At 53.7% G+C, this 24347-nt stretch overlaps 7 protein-coding genes across 7 annotated transcripts; 3 read left to right on the top strand and 4 right to left on the bottom strand.

Moving 5' to 3' along the window:
• Positions 1-4510: 4510 nt before the first annotated feature.
• NCS57_00951200 (uncharacterized protein) lies at positions 4511-6870 on the bottom strand (the record flags this gene model as incomplete). Its single annotated transcript, XM_053059284.1, has 5 exons — positions 6356-6870; positions 6095-6301; positions 5085-6037; positions 4672-5033; positions 4511-4540 (listed from the first exon to the last, which is right to left on the bottom strand). Exons 1-5 carry the CDS (start codon positions 6775-6777, stop codon positions 4511-4513), a joined length of 1974 nt encoding a protein of 657 aa, XP_052911355.1. The 5' UTR covers positions 6778-6870.
• A 1761-nt stretch (positions 6871-8631) lies between these two features.
• Positions 8632-9257, top strand: NCS57_00951100 (uncharacterized protein; the record flags this gene model as incomplete). Its single annotated transcript, XM_053059283.1, has 2 exons — positions 8632-9008; positions 9059-9257. 2 exons carry the CDS (start codon positions 8632-8634, stop codon positions 9255-9257), a joined length of 576 nt encoding a protein of 191 aa, XP_052911354.1.
• Positions 9258-11420: 2163 nt separating this feature from the next.
• On the bottom strand, positions 11421-14472 carry NCS57_00951000 (NACHT-sigma domain-containing protein; the record flags this gene model as incomplete). Its single annotated transcript, XM_053059282.1, has 2 exons — positions 11421-14218; positions 14277-14472. 2 exons carry the CDS (start codon positions 14470-14472, stop codon positions 11421-11423), a joined length of 2994 nt encoding a protein of 997 aa, XP_052911353.1.
• A 750-nt stretch (positions 14473-15222) lies between these two features.
• NCS57_00950900 (SesA) lies at positions 15223-16092 on the top strand (the record flags this gene model as incomplete). Its single annotated transcript, XM_053059281.1, has 3 exons — positions 15223-15301; positions 15359-15381; positions 15439-16092. 3 exons carry the CDS (start codon positions 15223-15225, stop codon positions 16090-16092), a joined length of 756 nt encoding a protein of 251 aa, XP_052911352.1.
• A 262-nt stretch (positions 16093-16354) lies between these two features.
• On the bottom strand, positions 16355-17608 carry NCS57_00950800 (NACHT-sigma domain-containing protein; the record flags this gene model as incomplete). The annotated part of the gene is made up of 1 exon (XM_053059280.1): positions 16355-17608. The coding sequence occupies one exon, from the start codon at positions 17606-17608 to the stop codon at positions 16355-16357; it is 1254 nt and encodes a 417-aa protein (XP_052911351.1).
• A 1961-nt stretch (positions 17609-19569) lies between these two features.
• Positions 19570-20559, bottom strand: NCS57_00950700 (uncharacterized protein; the record flags this gene model as incomplete). The annotated part of the gene is made up of 1 exon (XM_053059279.1): positions 19570-20559. Exon 1 carries the CDS (start codon positions 20434-20436, stop codon positions 19570-19572), a length of 867 nt encoding a protein of 288 aa, XP_052911350.1. The 5' UTR covers positions 20437-20559.
• Positions 20560-20867: 308 nt separating this feature from the next.
• On the top strand, positions 20868-24006 carry NCS57_00950600 (uncharacterized protein; the record flags this gene model as incomplete). The annotated part of the gene is made up of 4 exons (XM_053059278.1): positions 20868-21781; positions 21840-22778; positions 22844-23207; positions 23380-24006. 4 exons carry the CDS (start codon positions 20868-20870, stop codon positions 24004-24006), a joined length of 2844 nt encoding a protein of 947 aa, XP_052911349.1.
• Positions 24007-24347: the final 341 nt, after the last annotated feature.

Raw genomic sequence — 24347 nt, 5'->3', positions numbered from 1 at the left:
TTTCGCAAACCGATCCCAGAGCCTTTCTGTGTTTCCTAGCCCCTTTTCTCATTATCCGACAAGATGGATCTGATCTTCAAGCAATACGATACTTCCCGGCCGAAACAACAGCCCAAACAGAGACGGCACGTCAAAACCTAGGAGTTGACGGGGAAACACTTTCTGCCTGGCCCTCCTGATAGCGCGCGTCTCGACCCCTCCGTGCCTCAGCACCCCGTTGGTGACTACCATTGCAGTCCTGCCTTTTCAAGAGGAATGCTTGAGCCACTGTCTCGCTGCCGCGGATGGGTCAAACGCCTCTACTCCAGCTTCTGCCAATTCCCCCGGTTTTCAGACGAACTCTACCACTCAGAGATGGGACAGTCATGGTAAGAACACTTCCGCACTCTATGTACTGGGTAGGAGCTAAAATCTACTTATAGACTCCGCCCTGGACATCGAAGACCCTGTATCGCATGGCGGTCACAGCCAGAGTTGTTCGCCACCGGACTTGCTGTCTGATGATGCTCGTGCTCAGGAGGCCTCAGCCTCTGAGTTGAACCGTACACCCCTCGCTCATAGTACCAAAGACCTACGCTTCCTAGCATCCACTGCAATCACCGAGCTGAAGGGCATGGGGGGGACAACCTGGCTGAGGATGTTCAGGTGCCAAACCCGGGAACCTTTTCGCCAAAGCGGTCACTCCCTGGAAGAGACGCATCTGATGGGACTGAGGAGCGCGATTCAGAGCACGATCCATCACCAAAACGACTAAAGATGGCATCCACCTACTCCTGCCTACAGGAGTACGAGCCTACCGGGCCGAGCCCCAGAGGGAGCTAGTCTACGGCTCCCACGACTCCCTGCCCCCGAGTCACCTCATCCCCAGCCCCTACAGGCAGCGGCATTTCCCTCGCCGATGTCAGCAGCCCCTTGAGGATGAGGCCAAGCAGCTGCTCGAAGGCTTGGCCGGGCAACCTGATAGCCAGGGCAGGCAACTCAGCTTCCTGGCCCCTGAGGTGGAGTCTCTCAAGCTCAAGACGAGTTCTCACTCGCAAGTTGGCGAGTGGACTAGCGCCGATAACGACGACAGCGACAGCGACGACAACACAGAGCCCAAAAGCGCTCAATGCCGCAAGTGGACAGTACTTCTTGGCCGACTCAAATTCGCCCAGAGTATCACGGCTCACCATCTGATCACGTTCCTGAGAAACTGAAGCGCCAAGTGGATGCGGTAAAACAACATTGGACCATCATGCAAAACACAGTGAGGGGGAATGGCAAGGGACGCGACAAAACGGCACGAAGAGGTGGGAGGAAGGCCCTATCAAGCTTCTAGAATCTGTCCTTGTTCATCGGCTCATGTTACTGTACGGCGACTGGAACGAAACACCACTTTGAGAGGGTGGCGCTCGCTCTGTGTCTGTCATCGCAAACAAGCGGCAGGTGCATCATGTCGCAAGAGAATAGGGGGGAGGCTTGATGGGGGAACAATATTTTAGGTCTTGATAGACCATTTTAGTTTCTTACAAAGAGGGTCGAATTCTAGCTCATTGATTGCTCCTTTATGTCCCTTCCGAAGCCAACCCAAACGTCTCAGTGGTTCTCTAGTGTAGATAACAATGTGTGGGCCATCCTCTAGTCCGAGAACGCCATGCGTTGCCGTGAGCCTCAAGGCACAACGATCAGCCTATTTGCCGCGGTGCATCCCACTTCGCAGTGATGGTTGTCAGCTTCCAGCCCGCCCTACCTCTCTCGCCTGTCTCCGCTATCGACGGCATGCCATCAGACCACGTTATTGCCGAGATTGAAATGCTCAGCGGGTAGGGTCAAGCAACACTGGACCACCATGCAAAAGATTGAGGGGAAAGATAGCAAGCGGCGAAAATGCAAGAGGGAAGCTTCATTAAGCCACTATACTATGACCGCATTATGGCTACATGTTGTCTTGAGACTTGGGCTACGATACGGCTAAGCTCAGCACGACGGAGGAATTTTAGCCAGCATCAGCGCAGCTATTTGTGGGTACGGGGTTCTACGAATTGTCCCGGCTTACATGTGTCCTTGAGCGGTGCTGGACCACAGACCGATCCCGATCCCCACCGAGGCGGGTTGGGCCTGCCCGTACATTACTGTTCATATGCATCCCTTCATGTTGTCAATTCAAAATTATTCCTTTCCAGATAAGTCGCTCATGTTCTCCCACTCAGCGAGAACTGCCACCGATGACGCTGTATGCGGATGGTCTGTACCAAGCACTCGCTCTAGTAGGACAACGCAGCTTCGCATCAGGTCCAAAGCATCTCTAGTACGGTCTTGGCCTTTCCAGGTAATGGCCAAGTTGTTCATGCTCGTCAGCGTATCGGGATGCTCTTCTCCAAGCACTCTCTTCATCGTCTCTCCAGCAGGGCTGGCCGCGGAGCCTCGTTAGGCTTGTCGGCTCCTTTATGGATGACAGGCAGGCTAGTATCCGGCTAGACGACACGGTAACACCAGCCGGCCCTATTAAATGCGGGTTGCCTCAAGGATCGCCGCTATCTCCAATCCTCTTCCTGCTCTATATTGCGGATATCTGTCTAGAAGATCAAGTACACCGCTTCGGTTATGCAGATGACATCTGCATAGTTCGAACGGAAAAGACCCTCCAAGGAAACGCTGACCTACTAGGCCAAGACCTCCGTCAGATCCTCAACTGGGGAACGGATAATAAGGTCACCTTTGACCCGGATAAGGCAGACCTGATCTTCTTCACAAGGGCTAGATCAGACGAGGCTCTAGAGGTCTCGGCGCCGGAATATGACTTTACCATCTGCCCCAGCAAGGACCAAGCAGTCCGATGGCTGGGCGTTTGGTTTGACCGGAAGCTGAAGTTCACGGATCACGTAAAGAAACGGGCAGCCAAGGCAAGAATAGTTGCTAGCCATCTACGAAGCCTAGCCAACACCCAACGCGGCCCTCCAGCAAGCTCCCTCAGAAAGGCAGCCCTAACCTGCGTACTGCCGAGCCTGCTATACGGGGCAGAGGTCTGGTACGAAGGAACCTCGAAGACTAGACGGAACGCCAGCCTGACCTTGGATCCGGTCATCGCAACCCGGCAGGAACACCTGCTAGACGAGGTTACGAGCGTCATCAACACCTCGATCAAAGCCATCCTCCCAGTCTGGCGGACGGCTCCAACCCCGGCACTCTACAAGGAAGCCGGAATCCCTACAGCAAGGATCGCCCTAGAAGGCGTTCAGCTAAGACTGAGCCAGCGGCTTAGGTCCATTGATGAAGACCACCCTCTGACACATAGGGTAGCGAGACGACCTTTTCCTCGCGGCAGGGGCTACGGGGAGCTTCAGCCAGCGCGAACAAGGATACAGCGAGCAGCTAGACTGCTTCCTAGACCCCCGCGCCTAAAGCTGCTGCCTAAGAGATACCTGCCGCCTCCGACAACACTGGCAGAGAAAGAGACCAAGGAGGAAAGGGCCAAGACCTTCCGATCCTGGCTTGAGACGGTCCCAGGCGATCACTTGATAGTCTATTCAGACGGGTCGAAGGGCCCCGCTGGGGCTGTCGGCTGGGGCTATGTCATCTATCGAGCAGGCTGGAAGGTCGGAGAAGGAAAAGGCCGGCTCGGCCTAGCAGAAGTCTTCGACGGAGAGGCAGAGGGAGCCCGCTATGGACTCCGACGAGCCCGGCAGATCAACCAAGACACACAGATCCACGTATGCATTGACAACACATCGGTTATCCAAGGACTATTAGGACAGGCCCCAGCAAGCTCGCAAGAGGCCTTCTTAGACTTCCAGCAGCTGGCGGCCGCAACCCGGGTCCAGGTCCATTGGGTTCCAGGACATCAGGGCATCGAAGGAAATGAGAAGGCTGATCAGCTAGCGAAGGCAGGAGCTGGGCTACCGGAAGATAAACAGGCGCCGCCTACGATAGCCGGAATCGGCGGCCTGAGAAAGGCAAAGATCAGGGCCCAATTCTCAGACTGGTGGAAAGTAACAGCCCCGACCTGCCGAGGCTATCGAGACCTAGGTCTCACAGCCTCCCTAGCCTGCCCGAAGGAACTAGACCTCCCTCGCCCGACACTACACAACCTGCTGGCCGCAAGGTCAGGGCACGGCGATTTCGACTGGTACCATCGCCGGTTCCAACACAAAGATAGTAAACGCTGTTCATGCGGAGGGCTGAGAGCCCCGGAGCATCTCGTCTACTGCCGGAAAACCAGGCAGCTACAGCAGCAGTGGCCGGTCTTCAAGCCCAAGCCAAGGAGCACAAGGGACTATTGGCTACGCTTGATAGCTAGTCCCGAGGACTACGCGGCCTTCCTGAAGACCACTGGGTTCTTCAAGACAATCTGCCCACCGTCTCTCAAGACCTAAGCCGGCAGACCCCTTTCTTTCTCCGCTAGCAACCCTAGCAGCCCTTTGAGAGCTTTCTCAACGACCTCCGACCTTGACTTCAAGACCCCATAACACCTTTTTCTAGACCGAACACGAGCTCGAATGAAGGAGCCCACGGGTGCGGATCGCAACATTTCCTAGCTACTAGGCCAGATGTGCAGGATATCCTATGACTTACCTTAGCCATCAGATAGCCTTCTGCACGCCACATGCCCCTCGGGAGGCTGGAGCGCCCTGCGCTCCCTTGGCGTTAAATAAATCTCTCTCTCTCTCTCTCTCTCTTCGTCGTCTTTATCACTTCCACCTGCAGCTCTTCCGCCTCCTTCCATCGACCTTGGTTGCTAAATGTCGACGCCAGGTTAGACATGCTCGCCAGCGTATTGGGATGCTCCTCTCCAAGCACCTTGGTCCTCGTTTCGACTGCTTTCCCGCCTAATTTTTCTGCCGCCGTGTAGTTGCCGATAGTCAACATATACCATGCACAATTCGTCAGCAAACGGGCCCAGTTCTGCAAGTCCTCATCTGGCGGCTTCTCCTCTAATACAGACTCGATGTGAGGAAGTAACAACTGGCAAGTTGGCCATGTCTCGAATGCGCCACTTGGGAAATGTCTGGATATGGACCGCAAGAACACCTGTCTCCATCGTTTCTCATCGTCCACTATGGATATCCAAGCTCGTATACAAAATTGGACTAGGGAATGCACCTCACACACATCTTGTGCTGCTGTCACAGATACGAGCGAGTAGCCACGGAGGACATCAAGATCATCCTCAAAGTCGTCACTACCTGCATCTCTATCCATATTTTCCGTCGGATCGGTATCATAGTCGTAAAGCACAAACTCAGGAATGCCCTGCGGATTAAAGAAGCTCATAAAGGAAAGCAGATTCGCTGCAGATGGTCTCTCGTGGCGTATTTGTTCAAAGGTGACTTGCCATGTCGTAACCACCGAGTTGGAGACGGTCTCATCTCGCCGAAGATCCCCCGCGTCTCTGTTGAGGAGACTGCCCTTCTTCTTGTCGCTCTCCCGGAAGGCATCCAGATATGTTTTCACTGATTCGCGGGGGATGCGACGGTTGATGTACGCCGCCGCTTGGGTGATGGCCAGCGGGATACAGTCCAGAGCCCGGAGAAGGTCAGCAGCGGCATCCCTGTCAAAGTCTCCGTTGAGCTTGTTCCGGAAAAGGTGAAGGCCTTGGGCATCATCCATGGTCGAGATCCGGTAGGTAGCCTTCTGGCTACCTGTCAGCTTTTCAGCAGCGTCCATGCTACGTGATGTGACGAGGATGGTTCCACTGCGGCGCTTTGGCAGGTATGCCGCGAGTGGCCGCTGATCGCTCTTTGCGACAGCGTTCTCGTCCGTTATTTGGTTCGCTGCTTTATTCCCGCTGGCATTGGTGCTGGGATGAAAGAGGTTGACATCATCCACATTGTCCAAGACCATCAACCACGAGCCAGCTTCCTTGGTCTGCAGCCAGTCACGGACGAGCCCGAGCACGTCGATGTTGGGATCATTTCGCCCCGGCAACTCTAGCCTTTGTGCAATAGACCTGTAGGCCTCTTCAAATCTCGGCTTCGAACTCGCGTGAACCCAGAAGACGCTGGTTTGCGGTGCTTCGTCGTGGATGTGATGCGCGAATTGGATGGCAACCTGTGATTTACTTTGGTCGGTCAGTACAAAGGCGGCCCTTGAAGGGAGTTCATGCGGTGGCCCGTACCCAAACCCGCCCATGCCCACGAGGGCTATGCGACCGGCGGAACCTGTGTATTGCTCCCTTAGCCATGTAAGAATATCCGGCCGATCGACGAAGTCGGGGTCTCGGTCGAACGGGACGCAGAAGCAGGGTTTGCGAGCAATTGGTTTATCCGTGCGCGGTTGGAGCGAGACGCCTTCGAATTTCTGCTGTATGTCGAGCAGGATGGTACTGCGATGGTGTTAGCCGGTTCTGCCGAGGCCTCTGGATGGCGCGTCTACTCACGTCTGATCGATTTGCAGACACCATATGATGGTTTGGCTGTAGCGCTCCAGGCTAGAGATGATCCCGCTAACCTCCTTGCTATCGAACGGCCACCTGAGGGCACGAAGCCCGAAACGGCGCATCGCCTTGCGGGCCTTGCCCGGATCCAGCCTGTTCTGCATTTGGACCAGCTCCGACGTGCAGCCATCGACAGAGTCTTTCAATTTTTGTGACGTTGTAAGCGATTGACTATTCGGGTCATTGAGAAGACGCTGCGCTCCTTGGAGGCATTCGTCTAGGTTGCCCAGCTGACTCTGGAGGCGTGTGATGTCGTCCCTAGCGCTTCTGACGGCGGTGTAGTAGTCAGAACAGAGCTTCGTGACCTTGGTGGACAGGTCGATGATAGCGATGACGCTTGCGGCGAGGCCTACCGCCTCAGCCATGGCAAGCGATGATGTTCTGAAGGTCGAGCAGTGTTTTTGGTGCAGTCGAGCTTTCAGATCAATGGCCCAAGGCGAAGGTATTAAAGAGGGAGGGGGATCTGCCGACAGGTACTGTAGTAGATGCCTAACGAGGCTGTGGCGGGGCGGAGTTGGATTCTTGCCAAGCCTCTCACAGCTGCTACTATCCCCAGATAAGCGGGCAAGGCACGGGCCGCGACGTTCCCGCGCTGTGTTCGCGGAGCTCGTCAACCCTCAAAGAACTTCAAAGTTTATCTGGGCAAATCCTCGTATAATTCCTCTGCGCTTTGGTTCCCACTCCTACGAGCTGCTAGACTCTAGACGAGATGGTCATACTGAGTTTGAAGCTGGGATCAAGGAAGCCTTTACTCTACTCTGGAGCTATCGGGGCGCAAGGCTGTCAAGTGGATCACGGAAGCAGGGCATCTGCCCAGCCCGGGCGCGGAGGTCCACACCCGGAGGTCTACGCCCGATCTGGAGCCCGTTGGACCCGATCACTTGTGGCCAAGTCCGACTAGAAATGCTCAACCCTGGCAGTATCAGAGGCTTTTCATATTAACATTTGCTAGCCCCTCAACCAGATCGCTTCGTTATCTCCCTAGCTATATCCGCCGCAAATCTAGACGCTTCATTCAACAACGACGACCAGCCTTCCAGGCCAGAGACATCCTCGACTCAAGCGGTTGAGTTTCCATGTCAAGTGGACGGCGTTGATTAGGAAACAATATTGGTTCGATCGAGTTATTTTTGATCAAAGTTATCTAGGTAGTCTGGCAACCCAGCCCTGGTCTGGTGGATAGGTTCTTCGATGTTCCAGTCTGAGATCACTCGCCTTATACAATGCGCGTTAAAATTCACATGTGTTAACTGTAACCTGCTACTTTTAGTGGAGTACTCTCACTGGGGCCCTGGCTGGGGCGCCCACTGACACCTCTCTGGAAGCCCCGCCGACCCTCCCTGGAGCGCCCTACTGACACCTCACTGGAACCCCTACTGACACCTCGCTGGAGCGCCATGCTGATACCTCGCTGGAGCGCCCTACCGAACACCCATTGACGCGCCTGATGCCTCGCTGGAGTCCCCACTGAGGTCTTGTTGGAGCATCCACTGAGGCCTCTCTGGAGCATTCACCAACAACCTTCCTGCAGCACCCACCCGCACCACTTTGGAGCACCTACTCAACCATCGCTGGAGCCCCCCACCCGCACCTCAGTCCAGTACCTCATCGCCTTACTTGAGTACCTGTTCACCTCACTCAGGCCCCCCACTCACACTCCAGCTCCCAGGATCAAATTTAATACTGCCTTTACTATCATTATTAGCATGGAAAGATTCCGGCGTGCATCTATATTTTGCAGGCGATGCTAAAATAAAATGCTGAAATTAAATGCCTGCGTTGAACGAAAAGTAGGAACGATATCACTATATATGCATGGCTACCATTCGTAAAAGTCATTCCTTCGGGTCGGTCGTCGTAGAAGTCTGGGTTTTTCTGGCCTCGTGCAGATGACCCCCAAAGCGCAAACCATGGCGCGTGGACATCCTCGGAATGCAGCAACGAGACTGCAAGGAGCTAGACGCAAGAACGATGGCAACTCGTACAAGTCACTTCTGAGGACTATGCCGACTTTGTCAACGTCGTCGTCGTCTCTGGTCCATTTGTTTGATACTCATCCAGGCAGTCGCACCTCCATCAGGAAAAGAGCCAAAAGAAAGAGGTCGTTGACGCAAACCATATCGTTTTCTCCTAAATTTATTAGGAATGATGCGATGGAATGCTTTGGCCAAACCTGGAGACAAACCCTTAGTGCTTGGGAGTCCCTTCTCCGCAAGACAATGATTCCACCCAAAGTGCCGGTCACAAACCTCAACGTGTCTACGGCGGTCAACGCTCTAAACAACGTAATATCTGGCAGAGAAGGCGAATTTTTACCGTCCGGATTCGGCTATGTGCAGCTGTCGAGATTCCTCGGTGCACTGGAAGGCAGAGTTCAAGCCGATAGAAAAGTTGGACTAATCCCGTCGATCAGTGGCCGTGTCAACTCTAGCCTGGCAATCGACATCTATCTCAGAGCCCAAGGAGCGGGTCCCGCAGCTCTGTCAACAAGGAGCAAGATATCGGAGTGCAAGAGGATCGGTGGGCGCTGGGAAGAGCTTGTAGGGCCGTCGGTATTCCTGTTAGCAATCTACTCAAACGTGGCCGAGACATTTGTGTATGTAGTATCGTATATCCTAGTTGGTGCAGAGCTAATCAACTGAACAGAAAAGACCACAGCAAGACAGACAACTCTACATTCAAGGTGTTGGCTTCTGCAGCCCTCGACTGCGTCCCTACAAGACTCCTGAGGGTGTGTGTTCATCTGTCTACGACTGTTGAGGATAGGATTAGATCTGGTCTGCCATGTGATGATATGTGGATGGACGGGGTCGGGAATCATATTAGACAGCATATACTCGGTTAGAGACTATACACGAATGCGATTCTCCCTCGTTGCTCCACAATTACACTGGACAAACAGACTAGTGATCGCGGTTGCGCCGTTCAATGGCTGTTTTGCAGCCTCACGAGATGGCCAACCTCTCCAGACTTAAGCGTAGCCCTGCTATCTACCGAGAACATTCAGGAGGTCTGAGAGAGTCACCCCTCTCTTTCGAGATCTCGTATCTATGTCGCTATCTAAATCCTCAGGGATAGAGTCCCTAGATCATGTGGCTCTCGCGGCACCAATGTCCTCTAGCAAGACGGCACATCTGTCTGGAAGCCTAGCAAATAGGCCCTTCAGCATTTGATCATCTGTGATGGAGATGGAGGAGAAGCTTTTCAAGTTCGGCAGGTGCTGACCGTGTCAAACGACCCTGGAAAGACAAGAGATGATACGAGTCCTCACAGGAGACCAATCAGTGAACCCAGTCTCATGGTCAACAACTTGCTATCTGGGGTATGATAATAACCTGAACCTATCCTGCCAAGACATGACCCCGATGCTGTCGCCCATGTCCATTGATCATGACCTTACGGGAGTGCTGGATGTGGCAGTTGACGCTGGCAAGGCCTTCTCTCGGTCAAAGCCCCCTTTTTATAAATCATCACATAACTCGTATGCAGCCAACCTATTCATGAGTCTAATATCGCCGTATTTGACCAATCGGTAAACCAGTCTCTTGGTCAAGGTCTTAGTTTCCAGCTTGTGATAATAGCCCGCGCCCAACCGACTAACTTATGGCCCGATGCCATCGGTCTTGCCCAATAGTCTCGTCGCTATAGAAGCATTGGTCGTAGCAAAGCATTCTTTAAAGAAACTCGGGTGATCTCCTGTGTTGAGTAGCGGATATTTGAAGTGATCTCTCCCCCTGAGTTCCATCGCTAGTTTCTTCCTCCTTTACTACTACCACCACCAGAGACGAACTTATTAACCTGCCAGAATGTTTCCGTGAACTGTCGAGGGAGCAGGCGCGCGTGGATCTCTTGTTTTCCTCATGTCTAATATACTTTAATGCGTATATATCTTCTTACGCTTGCCTCATATGCAATAGATTCCTCGCCCTCCTTAATATCTTCAACACTAAGCCTGCTTCTCATCCGATAGCGGTTGAAGCCAAGCACTACCCTCAATGTTAAATAGCGTTCGCTCTGCACCTGGAAAGTCTTTGTTTCGGGTGTGTCGAGGACGCCGTATGAGCCTGGCCTGAGTGAGACATTGACGTCATGGCGGCGGTTAGGGTCAAGTTCGGAAAGGAAAATTGTTGGGCCGACACGACAGGGGCCTCCGACCCCCAAGATCTCACCTCACCATCTCGTTCTTCTGTCCTTTCGCTTAGATACGATGCTTTCCGCCATTGACGGTTTCAATGTCGCACCCCTTATTGCATGAGACTATCCTCCTCTATGATGGATCTCTTTGTCTACTCCGCCGAAAATGCTATTAATCAATTCTTTGCGGTCCACATATGCGTGACACGGCAACAATGTGATGACGCGGCATATCTCGCGGAGGGAACTGTGAGGCCTGTGGCCGTGCAGGCTTCTTTTAGCTACATACTCACAGCGGGAGCCGATTAGTCCAAGATCATTTAATTTCGAGCTGCAGGTGCGGACTTGGATAGAGGAATCTTAGATATGGCCCGATAAGTTCACGAACAAGTCGTGCCACCGTATACTTTCCACGGCCTGTTGTGTGGAAAGATCCCTGTCTATGGGATGGAGAAAGTCTCTGGAACTCCGTATGTTAAGGTTAAGCCAGTCGATCCTTCGTCTGATACCGGTCCACAATATTATATAACTGTAACAGACCTTGTAAGGTACGTCGAAGCTGGAAACCGCTCCAGAGTTTTGCTAATCCTGTGGTGAGGTTCTTCGCAACATCGTGGAATGGAAGGCAGCATATCGACCCGGACACAATCAAAGCTATTCGACGCGACTACCAAGCGAGGATCGAGCTTCTTAGTCGGTATTTGCCCGACCGTTTTCAAAAAAAAAAAAAAAAAAAAAAAAAAAAAAAATCTACGCACTCGTCTGCCGCCTCGGTGTGGGCTTCCCGGTTGAGGAGCAGCCGCACGACGGCCTCGTGCCCGTTCTCGGCAGCCCACAACAGCGTCGTCCGGCCCCCCTTGTCCGCCGCCTCGATCTAGGCGCCCCGATCGAGGAGCAGCCGCACGACGGCCTCGTGCCCGTTCTCGGCAGCCCACAACAGCGTCGTCCGGCCCCCCTTGTCCGCCGCCTCGATGTGGGCGCCCCGGTCGAGGAGCAGCCGCACGACGGCCCTGCGCCCCATCGCAGCGGCCCACAACAGCGGCGTCCAACCCCCCTTGTCCGCCGCCTCGGTGTGGGCGCCCCGGTCGAGGAGCAGCTGCACGACGGCCTCGTGCCCACCCGCGGCGGCCCACCACAGCGGCGTCCGGCCGTCCACGTCCGCCGCCTCGGTGTGGGCGTCCCGGTCGAGGAGAAGCCGCGCGACGGCCTCGTGCCCCTTCTCGGCGGCCCACAACAGCGGCGTCTGGCCTTTCAGGTCCGCCGCCTCGGTGTGGGCGCTCCGGTCGAGGAGCAGCCGCACAATGGCCTCGTGCCCACCCGCGGCGGCCCACCACAGCGGCGTCCGGCCGTCCATTTCCGCCGCCTCGGCGTGGGCGTCCCGGTCAAGGAGCAGCCGCACGACGGCCTCGTGCCCCTTCTCGGCAGCCCACAACAGCGGCGTCCGGCCTTCCAGGTCCGCCGCCTCGAGGTGGGCGCCCCGGTCGAGGAGCAGCCGCACGACGGCCCTGCGCCCCATCGCAGCGGCCCACAACAGCGGCGTCCAACCCCCCTTGTCCGCCGCCTCGGTGTGGGCGCCCCGGTCGAGGAGCAGCCGCGCGACGGCCTCGTGCCCCTTCTCGGCGGCCCTCCATAGCGGCGTCCGGCTCTCCTTATCCGGCACCTCGGTGTGGGCGCCCCGGTCGAGGAGCAGCCGCACGACGGCCTCGTGCCCCTTCTCGGCGGCCCTCCATAGCGGCGTCCGGCTCTCCTTATCCGGCACCTCGGTGTGGGCGCCCCGGTCGAGGAGCAGCCGCACGACGGCCTCGTGCCCTCCCTCGGCGGCCCACGACAACGGCGTCCGGCCATCCGAATCTCTGGCATCGATATTAATGCCAACTTGGTCCGCCCTTTTCAAAATGGCCCATAACGCCCCTGCCACTCCATACCTCGACATAACGTGAACCAGACTGGTCCCTTCCAGCGGACAGTCACGAGAATATTGCTCTAGTATCCTATAAACACACACCCATCGTTCCATAAGAGTGTTTGAAGGCCAGGTGAAGCATTCCAGCAGATCCTCTTGAAGGACACCTCTAACATGACTTTGCTTCGTGTGTGCCACCCACGAAGCCGTGGCGTAATGCAGGAAAGGAAACTCGGATATTATGCTGTCACGTTTATGACTTGCTAACCGACTAATCTCCTCCATCGCCAAGTAGCGTAGGCAGATCTTAGAAAGCCGATGGTGTGCGATTCCGACGACAACATCAGGTTTGGCGGTCCCGGCCAACACACCGTGTCGCCAGAAAGCTGAGATGGCGAAGACAATAGGGAAATGGAAAGCATGACTCGACAGGAGCCTTCTCGGGAAGTAGTGCAGGAAAACCGCGGTCACGAGCCAGATGGCTGTTGACGGGCGTATGCTCAGGCTCCCGTCCAGAGCTGACAAGCCCTTCTCGACGAAAAAGTCCTTGACGGACTGGTGGATGAACTGGATTCGTCCAGAGCCGATAGACCCTTCTCGACGAAAAAGTCCTTGATGGACTGGAGACGTGACCTCGGCAAGACCGCAGCTGAGGGTCTGAACTCGCCTCTTCATCCGGTCGTCATCGGATGGGTAATCTCCCGCGTTCTGGCATTCAAACAATGACCGGTGTGGGCAATCGGCCTCGACAAGCATAGCCCATCGCAATTCCTCCAGTGATAAAGGCCGCGTGGCAAAGCAGATCCACTGGATGAGTTTCAGCGAGTCCGGGCTCATGCTTTGGATGAGTTGGCGGTATAAGGCATCGAGCTCTTGGGGGACCGAAAGGATGACGGCCTCAATTTGCTTCAATCCTGCACCCTCCAGCTCAAGATCCAGAATTCGCTTCACCACAAGCCTCGCCCACAGGAAAACGCCGTTGGCGCGTTTCATGATTAAGTCCGGAATCGTCGATGATGTCCGTTCACGGAACGAAGAGAGCTCAGCTTGCACGAAAGTCGATATATCCTTGCTGTTTTCTTTTTCTACCCATATTTCGAACACACCATCCAGGGCCAGAATCGGGTAGTGACGACAAGTAAAGCAGATGCGGAACTTTTTCAACTCGATGGATGGGGCCGTCTCGAGTAACGACTTGAACTCTTTGACTAACTTTCTCGCGTTCTCTTCGCCACATTCGTCTAACGCGTCGACGAACAACCAGAGTGGGCGAGTCTTCAAGACGTTCAGAAGCGATGACTCGAAGCGGCGCTGCAGCTCGTGCGGATGCCACTGCCACTTTTCACCCGGCTTGCCAACAGTTTCGCACCGTTGTTGGAAGGCGGCCACAAAGTCTGTTAGTGCCTCAGGGACATAGCGTAGGAACTGGTGAAGGAGCGACCTGAAGAGACCGAACGGTGTCCTCTGGAGTTCGGTACCGCGACCATGAAAGAAGAATGAGAGGATTAAGGCGCTCTCTCTGATGTTGGGTATTGCCATAACATTATTTAGAACGTATCGCAGCAGCGTCGACTTCCCAGAGCCGGGCTTCCCCTTAATCCAGAGCAGACCTCGATCACAAGAGGTCCAGCTTTTGTATGTTTTGTGCAGAAGCAGCCACTCACACGTTCCTTTAGCGGCGGCATCGATATCGTTGGACCGACTGTCTATTTCTGGAAAAGCCAGCGATCTTCCGCATTCTTGTAACGGATCAAAGTGTTCCTTTGTGCCTGGACGATATGGTGAGTTGAGAATCTCTATACTGCCGTCGAAAACGCCCGCTCTTACCAAAATACACAGGCCCGTTAAAGGTAGACCCAGTGAGGTGGTTGCCAGGGCCTGTGCTGTTGTTGATAGTACCGTCAGGAGCATTGAATTGGTTCGCAGAGCTGTAACTGTTGAAGGACGAGCCTTGGGAAGACGGCCCAGCGTGTTCCGTCTCCTCTTGTAACCCATCAACCCGAGGCCGTCTGGCTCTCTCCATTGTCTAAGGCACATTAGATCAATTGAAGAAGGCCGAGAGCGGAGTCGTACCAGGCATATGATCTGTCCGAGGGCTTACCAAGGCCTATAGCTCCGGCTGGAGGAGACGTAGGTTGAGAACCGGACTGCCAAATCTCCTCGTCTCTGCCGAGAAGGACACCGATGCGTGACCAGATGCGAAGCCACCTAGAAACGGCGAAGACAAGGAGGTCAGCCCGTCGGGTTATTCGTTGGCAGTCACCGCGGGGCGTGGAGGCTGGGGGTGGCTAGCTGTTGCCGATGGGGCTTCGCGGAAATGTGACGGCACTATTAGACGGATAAAAACGAGAGTTAGGTCGTCTCGAGAAGATTTACGCGTGAAACATGTAGAAGTTTCGCTTACGAACCGAATAATAGTTTAATACTCTTGGGAAGCGGGGAAGTACCTCTGGCGTCAGATTGGAGGGTCAGACAAGGACGAGGCGGTCAAGTGCAGCACGCTCCTCCAATCTCCCGAGTCGGATTTTTCAGCCGTTGGCTTCCCTTATTCTCATTTTCACGCCAATCAGTTACCATTGTCGAGCATCGGCATGTCCTGAGTCAATTCGGCGCTACCAACCTGCAAGTCACATCACACATCTAGCAAATGATCAAACGCGAGTGACTGTCGAGAACTTTTTGGTGGTGGCGCAGGCTCAGAGGGAAGCTGATCAAGCAACATTTTCAGCCGTGAACACCCACCTAGCAAATGAGAATCTAACTTAGACTGCCCATGCGCGATACTGCAGGGCGCTCACACCCTCCTACAGAGAGAGGCAGCCAGACGTCTTTATTATTCAACGCTCTGCAGAGTAAGCGCTCTGCCTTTCCCCTTCGCTAATCCTATCAGTTCTGATATATTCCGTGAGCTCGCCTTCTCGCAATATGCTCTGTAGGCGTCAAAACCTGACTCTTGGGAAGAAATATCGACAGCTAATAAGTGTCCCAGCCGTTGGCAGCATCGAAGCATATCCACAGCCCCGATCTCGTCTTGCATCTAAGGATGGCAGCCATCGTCACAGCCTTGATCTCGAGCACGATCACCACTCTCGAGGAAGTCATTCATCATCACAACGATATCAAAGATGACAATGGCCTCCCGGAGGCTTTCCATGAAGCGGGTCGAGGGCTGCTGCTTGTCAACCAGGCTCTCCAAGCTGCCCAACGCAACTCAGCCAAAGAGCCTCAAAGCGCCATGAGCCCCGTGTGGGCGTGCAACACCAAAGCAAACAGCTCCGCGAGCATATTTAAGGCCGTCGCTAAGGCACCGGAGACTTGGAGGTTCAAGGTTTACGAAGCCGCCGTGAGACAAGAGGGCAATGGACAGACGGTGGAGGTCTTGGTGGTGGGGATGATGAATGACGTATGTGCCCTGGCCGAGAACTTTGCGATCCAAGATCAGGTTAAGGGATTGCGCGAAGCGATCGAGAAGATGGAACCATCGTTGCCAAAGGAGGGGTTGGGCGATACTTTTACGCACTATGGCTCTGGCGACATGCTCAACGCTCCTGGCGGTACCGTGAACAAGAGCACAGGTAGTGGCAACCATTTCCCTGGGGCTACTTTCTCTGGGTCTGTGAGTTTTGGCAACAATCCGACTTGAGAAGGACTACGTTGGAGAGCCCCTCACACTACCGTGAGGTGGAAGTCGGGTTCAGCACGTCATCCATTGTTAGCTAGGTCTTGATATCTAGGAAGTGCGAGCAGGCGTTATTGTGTGTTTGGTACCATGGCTTCAGGGTAGTCAGTTCCTCGATGGCGTTAGGTTTAAAGAAATGAATCAAACGAAGATGAATCACAAGGCAATGTGACATATTATGTATATGCCTCGGATTGGATTTGCAGCCACCTTGATCGACGTCTGCCTAGATATCCTCAGATACATGCTCTCGAGAGCCCTCCTTGCCGAATTGCACTGACCCAGAGAAAGCAGCCCCAGGAAATTGGTTGCCACTGCCTGTGCTCTTGTTCACAGTACCGCCAGGAGCGTTGAGTTGGTCGCCGGGGCCAAAGTTGTTGAAGGACGAGTTGGCCGACTTTTTTATCGGGGCTTCTTCTATCGGTCGTCTTGGTTGCCTGGCAGCTGAGTTCCTGATTTGCGATTCCCATCTAATCAGCTCGCCAAGTAGCCTTTTGAAGCCATTATCGTCCACGGAGCTAAACTTGACCATGTTGCTATGGTTGGCGTGGATGCTGATCGCGTTGTAACTCTCAAGGGTAGCCGAGTCCTTGGAGACGACTTTTCCGATCCCAGACAAGGGCAGTTCTTCAAAGAAGCACGTAACCTCGAGATCTCGGCCGGCCTTCTGCTGTTCCCGTACCATAGACCAGAACCGATCCTGAACGGACTGGAGGTACTTGTCGTCTGTCTCTAAGATCTTCAGCAACGACTTGTTGGTGGACTTGACGACCCCAAGGGCTGAAGCCGGTATCCTGGCCCAGTCGGCCATCCAGGATCCCCTGTGAGGCGTGCCCAGAAATACGATGCCCTTAGTGCAGTCGAATATGCCCCGGAGATGTGGTTCGGGGTTGTTTCGGGAGAGAAGAATGGCTTCCTTGCAGACGAGGCCGCCGAGGCTGTGGGCAACAAAGACTAGCGGTCGAGAGGACGCATTGGAACAGGCTCTGTCGGTCGACAGGTCGTTCAAGAGGTTCGCGGCATGATCGATCAGCCCATTTGTCGATGCGACCGATTTCCGCACGATGTACGCGTCGTAGCCGTACGTGAGTACGCGAGCCTTGCTGAGCTTGGGCGGCAGGAGCGTCTCGGGCCAGGGTTTGGACTGCCCATGGGCGGTCCAGGTGCTGTCCCGATTGCCAGTCAGACCGTGGACAAAGCAGATGTCGATCGTGGCGTCGCGGCAGTCGTGCAAGACTTCAACTCCATCCGGGAAGGAGGGAACTGGAGTGCTCTCAGAGGGTGGCCGGAGGTCTGTGTCGTGGCGCGATGGAGGACCAGGCGGGTCGTGACCGTGGCTTGTCTCCTGCTGTTGATGAATTTCCGGCGAATTGCCGCCAGTCTGATGCTGTTTCCGCCGCGGAAATCTCGCTCGCAATCTCCTCATCAGCGGTGCGTTATAGAATCGGTAGGAAAGGGAGCTCGGGTCGGCGGAGATCATCACATTTGTGCGTGACGCATTCTCCAAAGAAATGTGGCAGTTCTAAGAAGATGCGAAGTTGCGAGGGAGGAAAGCGGGTAATGCTGGCTGAATGTCCGCAAGCTGCGGCGGCTGCTGCGCCGCAACCAACTTCCCTTGTTGTGGCTGTCGACCTGCAGCCTCCTCTTCACCCTGGTTTTTTGGTCTGCGATGTGTGATCGTTCTCGGTTGTTGTAGGATAAGCGGAAGGTAGAACGACGGTGTCCAGTTCATCCGTTCGAGCCTTTACTAGCAGTATGGCATGACTCCTGACCCCTGATCTTGCCGTCCATGCGTTCCGGGATTGGTGAAGCTCGATGGCCCCAGGGTAGCGGGACGCGAATCGGGCATTTCGCTTAGAAGACAAGGCTGCGCGATGACTCCTTGCCCCGCGACAGGGCATCAATCCCTGGCATCTGTCTTGTACTGTCGCGTACCCTTTGCCTAGGTGGGGAGATAAATTGGAGTGACTTCGCCCAGGTTTCCCAGAAGCCCTGCCGTCTGCGTGCTGATCGCGAAGTCCAAGTAAGCCTTGTTAGCTCGAGCCAGACGATGCCCCGCGGCCGACGCCAGCCAGTTCTAGCATTACCAGTCCGCACTAGGCACGGCCCGAACCCCATATGCCTAGCACAAGTGGTGATGCAAAGGGGTGGTCAATCGCCAGGCGGAGCTGAACTGGCTATCAAAGTCATAGCAGTACTATCCCCCATACCCTGGGCCAAGGAGCGCACCTGCGCGCCGGAGTCATCGTTTATACTCCGAGCCACGGTTGAGCGCATGGTCGAAGTACCTGGAAATCTTGGGTGGCTCGGTCAGCGAAGGTGAATGGCCTGTTCTTCTCGTTTTCGCCCCGCCAATGCAGCCTTGGAAGTACCTGCCTATCCACCACCAAACCAACCTTCCATTCAAGACGGCACGGCTTTCACCACACATCGTCTTATGGTGCCATGACTTGAGGAATGGGAAAGTAATTGCTTTCATGCCCAAACCTGCAGCCACCAAAAAGTTCCGGCGGCTGCTGGCCATTGATAATTCGCTATACGTGTGATATGGCTGCAGGTTGGCAGCACCGAATTGGCTCACGACATGCCGATACTCGGCAATGTTAACGGAGGGCTCACCGAGCTGACTTCATGCATATCAGCACAATGCGTTTGCATGAAAATGACAATAAAAAACCCAATGGGCGAAATCTACAAATTGGGTGCAGACTGGAGCCCAATCCATTCTGCACATCAGATTTCGGCCTGAACGGACCTCGCCCATTCCCTGGATCAGCTGGTGCTTTCGTCGTGGCCATGAGAGAATTGTGGAGGCTCGTGCTGCTCACTGAACCGGCTCGTCTTGACCTGGAACCCCAATCTGACACCAGAGGTGCTTTCCCATTTCCAAGAGTGTCACGCAATTGTTCGGCTCGCGAGCGAAGCCTGTACAAGTTGCCTACGCTTTTAATCTTCTCAAGACGACCTGTCTCTTTTGTATCCGTCTGTGCTGTCGCATTGCGTGTAGACGCCGATTGCCCCACACCGGCCATTGTACGAATACCAGACTGCAGGGAACTACCCATCCGACCACGACGGGATGAAGAGGCGAGTTCAGACGCTCAGCTGCGGTGGGGGTTTCTGTTTGTGCGTCGGGTGCTTCGCTGGAGGTATCCGATGCTGTGACAAATCTCATGTTCTAGTTCTAGTTCTTTGGTGAGCACCTAGAATGTCTACGCGTTGTATCGGATTCCTGTATGACTTCTAGAGGAGTTCGTCGGTGTGCAAATGAGGGTTCTCAATTAAACTACCGCTTGAACACAAAAGCAATCTCGTCCGCACAGGCATCTTGGCTCCATCCGCATCCCCCACAGCCTTCCAAAGAGGCAATCACCGCTGGTGTTCCAAAAGCAGATGATCCGGACCACTTCATAATGCTGACAGCGCCTGCTACATAGAAGATCACCAACCCTTAGGAACCACGTAGGTAACTTGTTGACCGCTTCTGTTTGTCTCTGTGATCTTCTCGTAGCCCTTCAGCTCCTTTTCCTCAAGACCAACCTCTTCGACTTCGTCAAAAGCGAGCTCCGGTTTCTCTTCCTCCTGCTCTTCTCTGTCCTCGCCAACCATTTCAGCACCATCGTTAGCTGGCTCGTCGACCCACTCTCTAGGACCAAAGAATCCCGTTTTCTTATACTGCAACTTCCTAACCCTGATTGCGAAGATGCGGTCGTTGTGCTCTCTGTATTGTTGAGTAATCGTCAAGTTCTTGGATCCACTTGTCTTCGGCCCGATCGAGGCAAGAGATGGGATATTGACTCCCAAGCTCAATGTTCCTCCGAGCTTCTTCACCCTTGTAGCCTCGAATGTTGGCCCAGAGTCTTCGTCAGTTGGGACTCTGCCAACTTTAATGCCTGTGATGTAGAAGACAGGGCGATACTTCGACTTCTTCAAGAAGGTCTGCACTCCTTCAGCTTGGCCGGCATCGTTGTAGTCCTTCTGCACGGATTCAAACTCGAGAGTGTCAATGGCGCTGAAGCTGTACTTGTCGATATTGCCGCGTTCGCCGTCGACTTTACCTTCGCCGCCAACGCCTTCAAGAGCGGCAACCTTGAGTTCAACTCCGGCTTCTCCTTTCAGCGCATCATCCCTAGTGGCTTTGAAAACGGTATCGTGCCAGTAATCGAGCCGTTTCCCGTCAATCGTGGGTTCTTTGCCGGGATTGAGCCTTGTCAACACCTGGATGCTAGGTATAATCGTCCCGAGCCGCAATCGATTGACCGGGACTCGTTTCCCGAGTATGTGGTATTCAGGAGTGCTTGCAACCATGATATAGAATATAGAGAATGGTTCCTGATGGTAGACGATAGCTTCGGCCTCTGAGACGACTTGAATAGAAGGGTTTTTTTTTTCGGAGTTCTCGAAGAAGCATGAGCTAAAAAAGAGCAAGGTAACCTCCTTTATGGGACATCCTGACTCCGGCAGGCACTGTTACGTTGCAGCAGTGGCTTGGTCGCGTGCTTAGCACCGAAAAGCATTATTGGTTCTTTCTGCACCCAGCCACACAGGCCCCTTATCTCGTCCAAGGATAATGTATGCGTTAGGATCCTAGATTATTCCACTAACGGAGCGACCACTGCCCCCCGGCATCGGGCATTGCCCCGCTCAAGTCGGCTACACTATTCTCGTGATTGACTCTGCTCTAGTCAAAACTGAATCACACACGGGAGTGCATTGTCGAGCCACCAACGCTTTTCACCATGTCCATCCCTTCAAGGTTCTTGTTTGATCTCGCGACGTCTATCTCAAATACAGCGTCGGAACTGGGTAGAGATTTTCAACAGGGTCTCGATTCAGCGCGAGAACGCGGTGTAGTCATAAGCCCAGAGGAAGGCACTATCTCTGAGGCCAGTGCCCAGCAAGCGACGGACTGGAGGACAGAGTACGAGGTACCTGTCGCAGTCGCCATCCCGCAAAGCCGCGACACCGACCAAGCCGAGGTGGAATTCGAGCCTGGTGTCACACCCTCGACAGGGCGTGATGTTGGCAATAAGGCTTCAGACGGTGCCCTTAGCGCTATTCCACCATGCCCCCAGGAAGGGCGAATTTCTCCCAACGATCTGAGCCCCGCCGATTTCTTGCTTAGAACAGCCGCGGAACTTGCGAAGATTGACATCCAAATCGCCGGGGTCTACCTCGAAGAATTCAATGACGGCGAGGTCTCTGAAGAGTCCCAGAAACAAACAGCGGACCGCGTTGAAGAGATCCAGACGATGCTCGCAATGGGCAGCCATACACATCATCGGAACAATAAAGAAGCTATTGCAAAAGCTCATGAAGTTATAAAGGCTTCCGAAACTCTCGCTAAGAGTATACTGCGAACGGAGATCGGAGCTTCGTCAGATCCAGAGTCTCCAACCAACGGCGTAGTTGAGTCTGGGCTTCACGCCGGCGAGCTGTTGACACAAAGCATTCGAAGGTGCTTACAGGCTTTGTACACAGCTCTCGTTCAGCAGCTGAGCTGTTGCGACGAGAAACATTTCATACGGTTGAAGTTGACAGGGTTTGTTGACCCGATGGATCATGGATCACGGCCTTTCTTTGATCTGTACCTGTCAAATGGACATGATTGTGCGCGATCTTACTGGGTAGAGAGTAAATGTACCTTTATAAGGTGGGTAGTTTGTGCTACTGTGTATGCAATATAGCGATTTGGCTGATGAACTGGACAGGGAACTGACTCATGGAGAAGAGAAGGGCTGTAGTTTCATCAAGACTTCTATTCTCGACAAGACAAAATTGAGTCTTTTGCTCAAAGAAACCCGGACTCAAGGTCCCGAGACTGAGAACACTTCAGTAGTGGAAGGCACGCAAGAGAGCTTGGGTCCCATACAGCTTGATGTTTCTAAGGAGCCCAGTTCTTCGGTCACGCCGATAGTATCGCTAGCAAGCCTCATGGAGCAAGGTGAATCTGGCTACGAGACCCGACGTCTCTCGAACGCCGAGACGTTCCTGCCCAAGGAAAGGGACTGGCTTTGCTTAAACTTGGCCCTGTCATTGCTTCATATGTCTAGTGGCGATTGGAGAAGAGTGATATGGTACTCTGCTGATCCCGATACAAAAACAGGGATATTCTTTCTCAGGGATCCTAGCACTCAGAAGATTGTCGACAAAACACGGCCATACATGTCATGGCGCCTCCAGGGGGAGTCTTCCGTTCAAAAGCCGACAAAGGGACTTCACTGTGATACCCAGCTTTTGGACTTCGCTAGGCTATTGATCGAGATACACAACTGGAAAAGGCTTCCCAATTCCCAGTGTGGCAAGCTACAGCCATCTAAGGAACAGCTCCGCCTTCAACTCCTGCAGTATATCCGCGATAACTTCAGGCCAGTGGACTCCGAATTCACATCGGCTCTCAAGGCCTGCCTGAATGACGCTGGGCGCATCGAAGCCGATGCCGAGGACAGACCGGAACGAATCCAGGCTTATGTTTTCGAGAACATAGTAAAACCATTGCATAGGTATCTCGGCAATCCCGAGTTGCCTAAATCCACATTGACGGCAATGCCCTCGTCCGATCAAGCTGCGTTGGATAGTTCAAGTCAACCGGAAAATACCACGTCTATATACGACTTATCTGTTAACTACGATGAGCCTGAAGAAAAAAGGTCAGAGCCGTTAGCCCCCTTGAGAGTGAGCAAGGAGTTTCGTAGATTTACTAACACCTAGCCAGCCCACATGAGAAGAAATTTTGGGCAAACATGGCGAAATTCACGGACAATTATATCAGCACACTTCAGAATCCTACACTCTCAGATGACGTTAACCCATGGCGTAGACAGAAAGTCCGGATAGCAGTCATTGATAGCGGTGTTAGAGAGGAAGACGCAGAAATCGTGGCAGCAAATGCTAATGAACAGATTCAGGGTTATCGGAACTTCACTTCTTCAGATCCGAACAATTGTGAAGATCAAATCGGACACGGGACTATGGTCACCCGCCTCCTATTGACTGTAGCACCGGAAGCCGAGGTCTACATTGCAAAGATCTCAAACCAGAAGATAATGCCGAAGAATCAGGTGCACCGCATCGCTGAGGTACGAACCCCCATCTTTTCACTTTATGCCACAGATTCCCGTTTTCAACGAGCCTCTAAATGATTATGAGCCCAAGACCTACGGCACAACCCTGTGCCAGTGGGATAATCTTGGTCATTCACTAACAGGCATTCCTCAGATCCCTTTTTGACAGTTACTTACTAAGAAGCAGGCCATCAAATGGGCCGTAGAGCATTGGGACGTCGATATTATCTCGATATCTCTAGCACTCTCTGAGGAGCATTATGATATTAACGAGGAGCTCACTCAGGCCCTGGACAAGGGCAAGCTCGTCTTTGCTGCTGCTGGGAATCCGGGGCCTTATGAACGACGCGCATGGCCGGCGAGGAAAAAAGGGGTCATCGCCGTCCATGCCACAGATTGGAGCGGCACGGGGACAAGGACCAATCCAAACCCCGAGGGCGGTCTGAATCTTGCGACTCTTGGCTACAATATCAAGATGCGATGGCCGGATCGCAACAGCCATGGTGAACTTAAAAATGTCTACATCTCTGGCTCGTCATTCGCGACACCGATTGCAGCCGGGATTGCTGCAAATGTCCTCGAATTCGCGAGGCAAGAGTTGGAAATGAATGAGGGGAAGAAATGGCTACTTTACTCGCATCATGGTATGACGAAGATTTTGAAGGCGATGTCTGGCCAAAGGGGAGATTATGATTTTGTGCATCCGTTGGCTTTGTGGGAAGAAGCGTTTCACGGCGGCGATTGGAGGGGATTGCACCTACCGCGTGATAATTCCAAGAACATCCGTAAAGTCTTGAATTTCATTCTTGCTTGAATTGCAGGGGTATTTAATTAGGTTCTATAACTCCCAAGGTGTGCGGGAGAATAATGAACTCTGCCTCTGTTCTAGAGACGTGGGAGCCCCCCTTATAACTCATGGTGTAGATGAAGCCTCCAATTAGTATTTGCTCCGCTTGCTGGGCCGGTCGAGCATACTCGTAGTTGGGGTAGACCCGGACCAAATGGCGGAAAACAGGCGAAGCGTACTAACCCAACTGCAAAGGATGCTCGATTCGGCCCGGCAAGCAGAGCAAATACACAATCGGGATCTTTGCACGGTAACGATAACCTTACGACAAGGAGACGTGACGAGAGAGGAGGTTTGGGAGTACAAAG

Source organism: Fusarium keratoplasticum, chromosome 7 (genome assembly GCF_025433545.1).
Source record: "Fusarium keratoplasticum isolate Fu6.1 chromosome 7, whole genome shotgun sequence".
NCBI lineage: Eukaryota > Fungi > Ascomycota > Sordariomycetes > Hypocreales > Nectriaceae > Fusarium > Fusarium keratoplasticum.
This window is presented reverse-complemented; position numbering and strand designations above follow the sequence as displayed.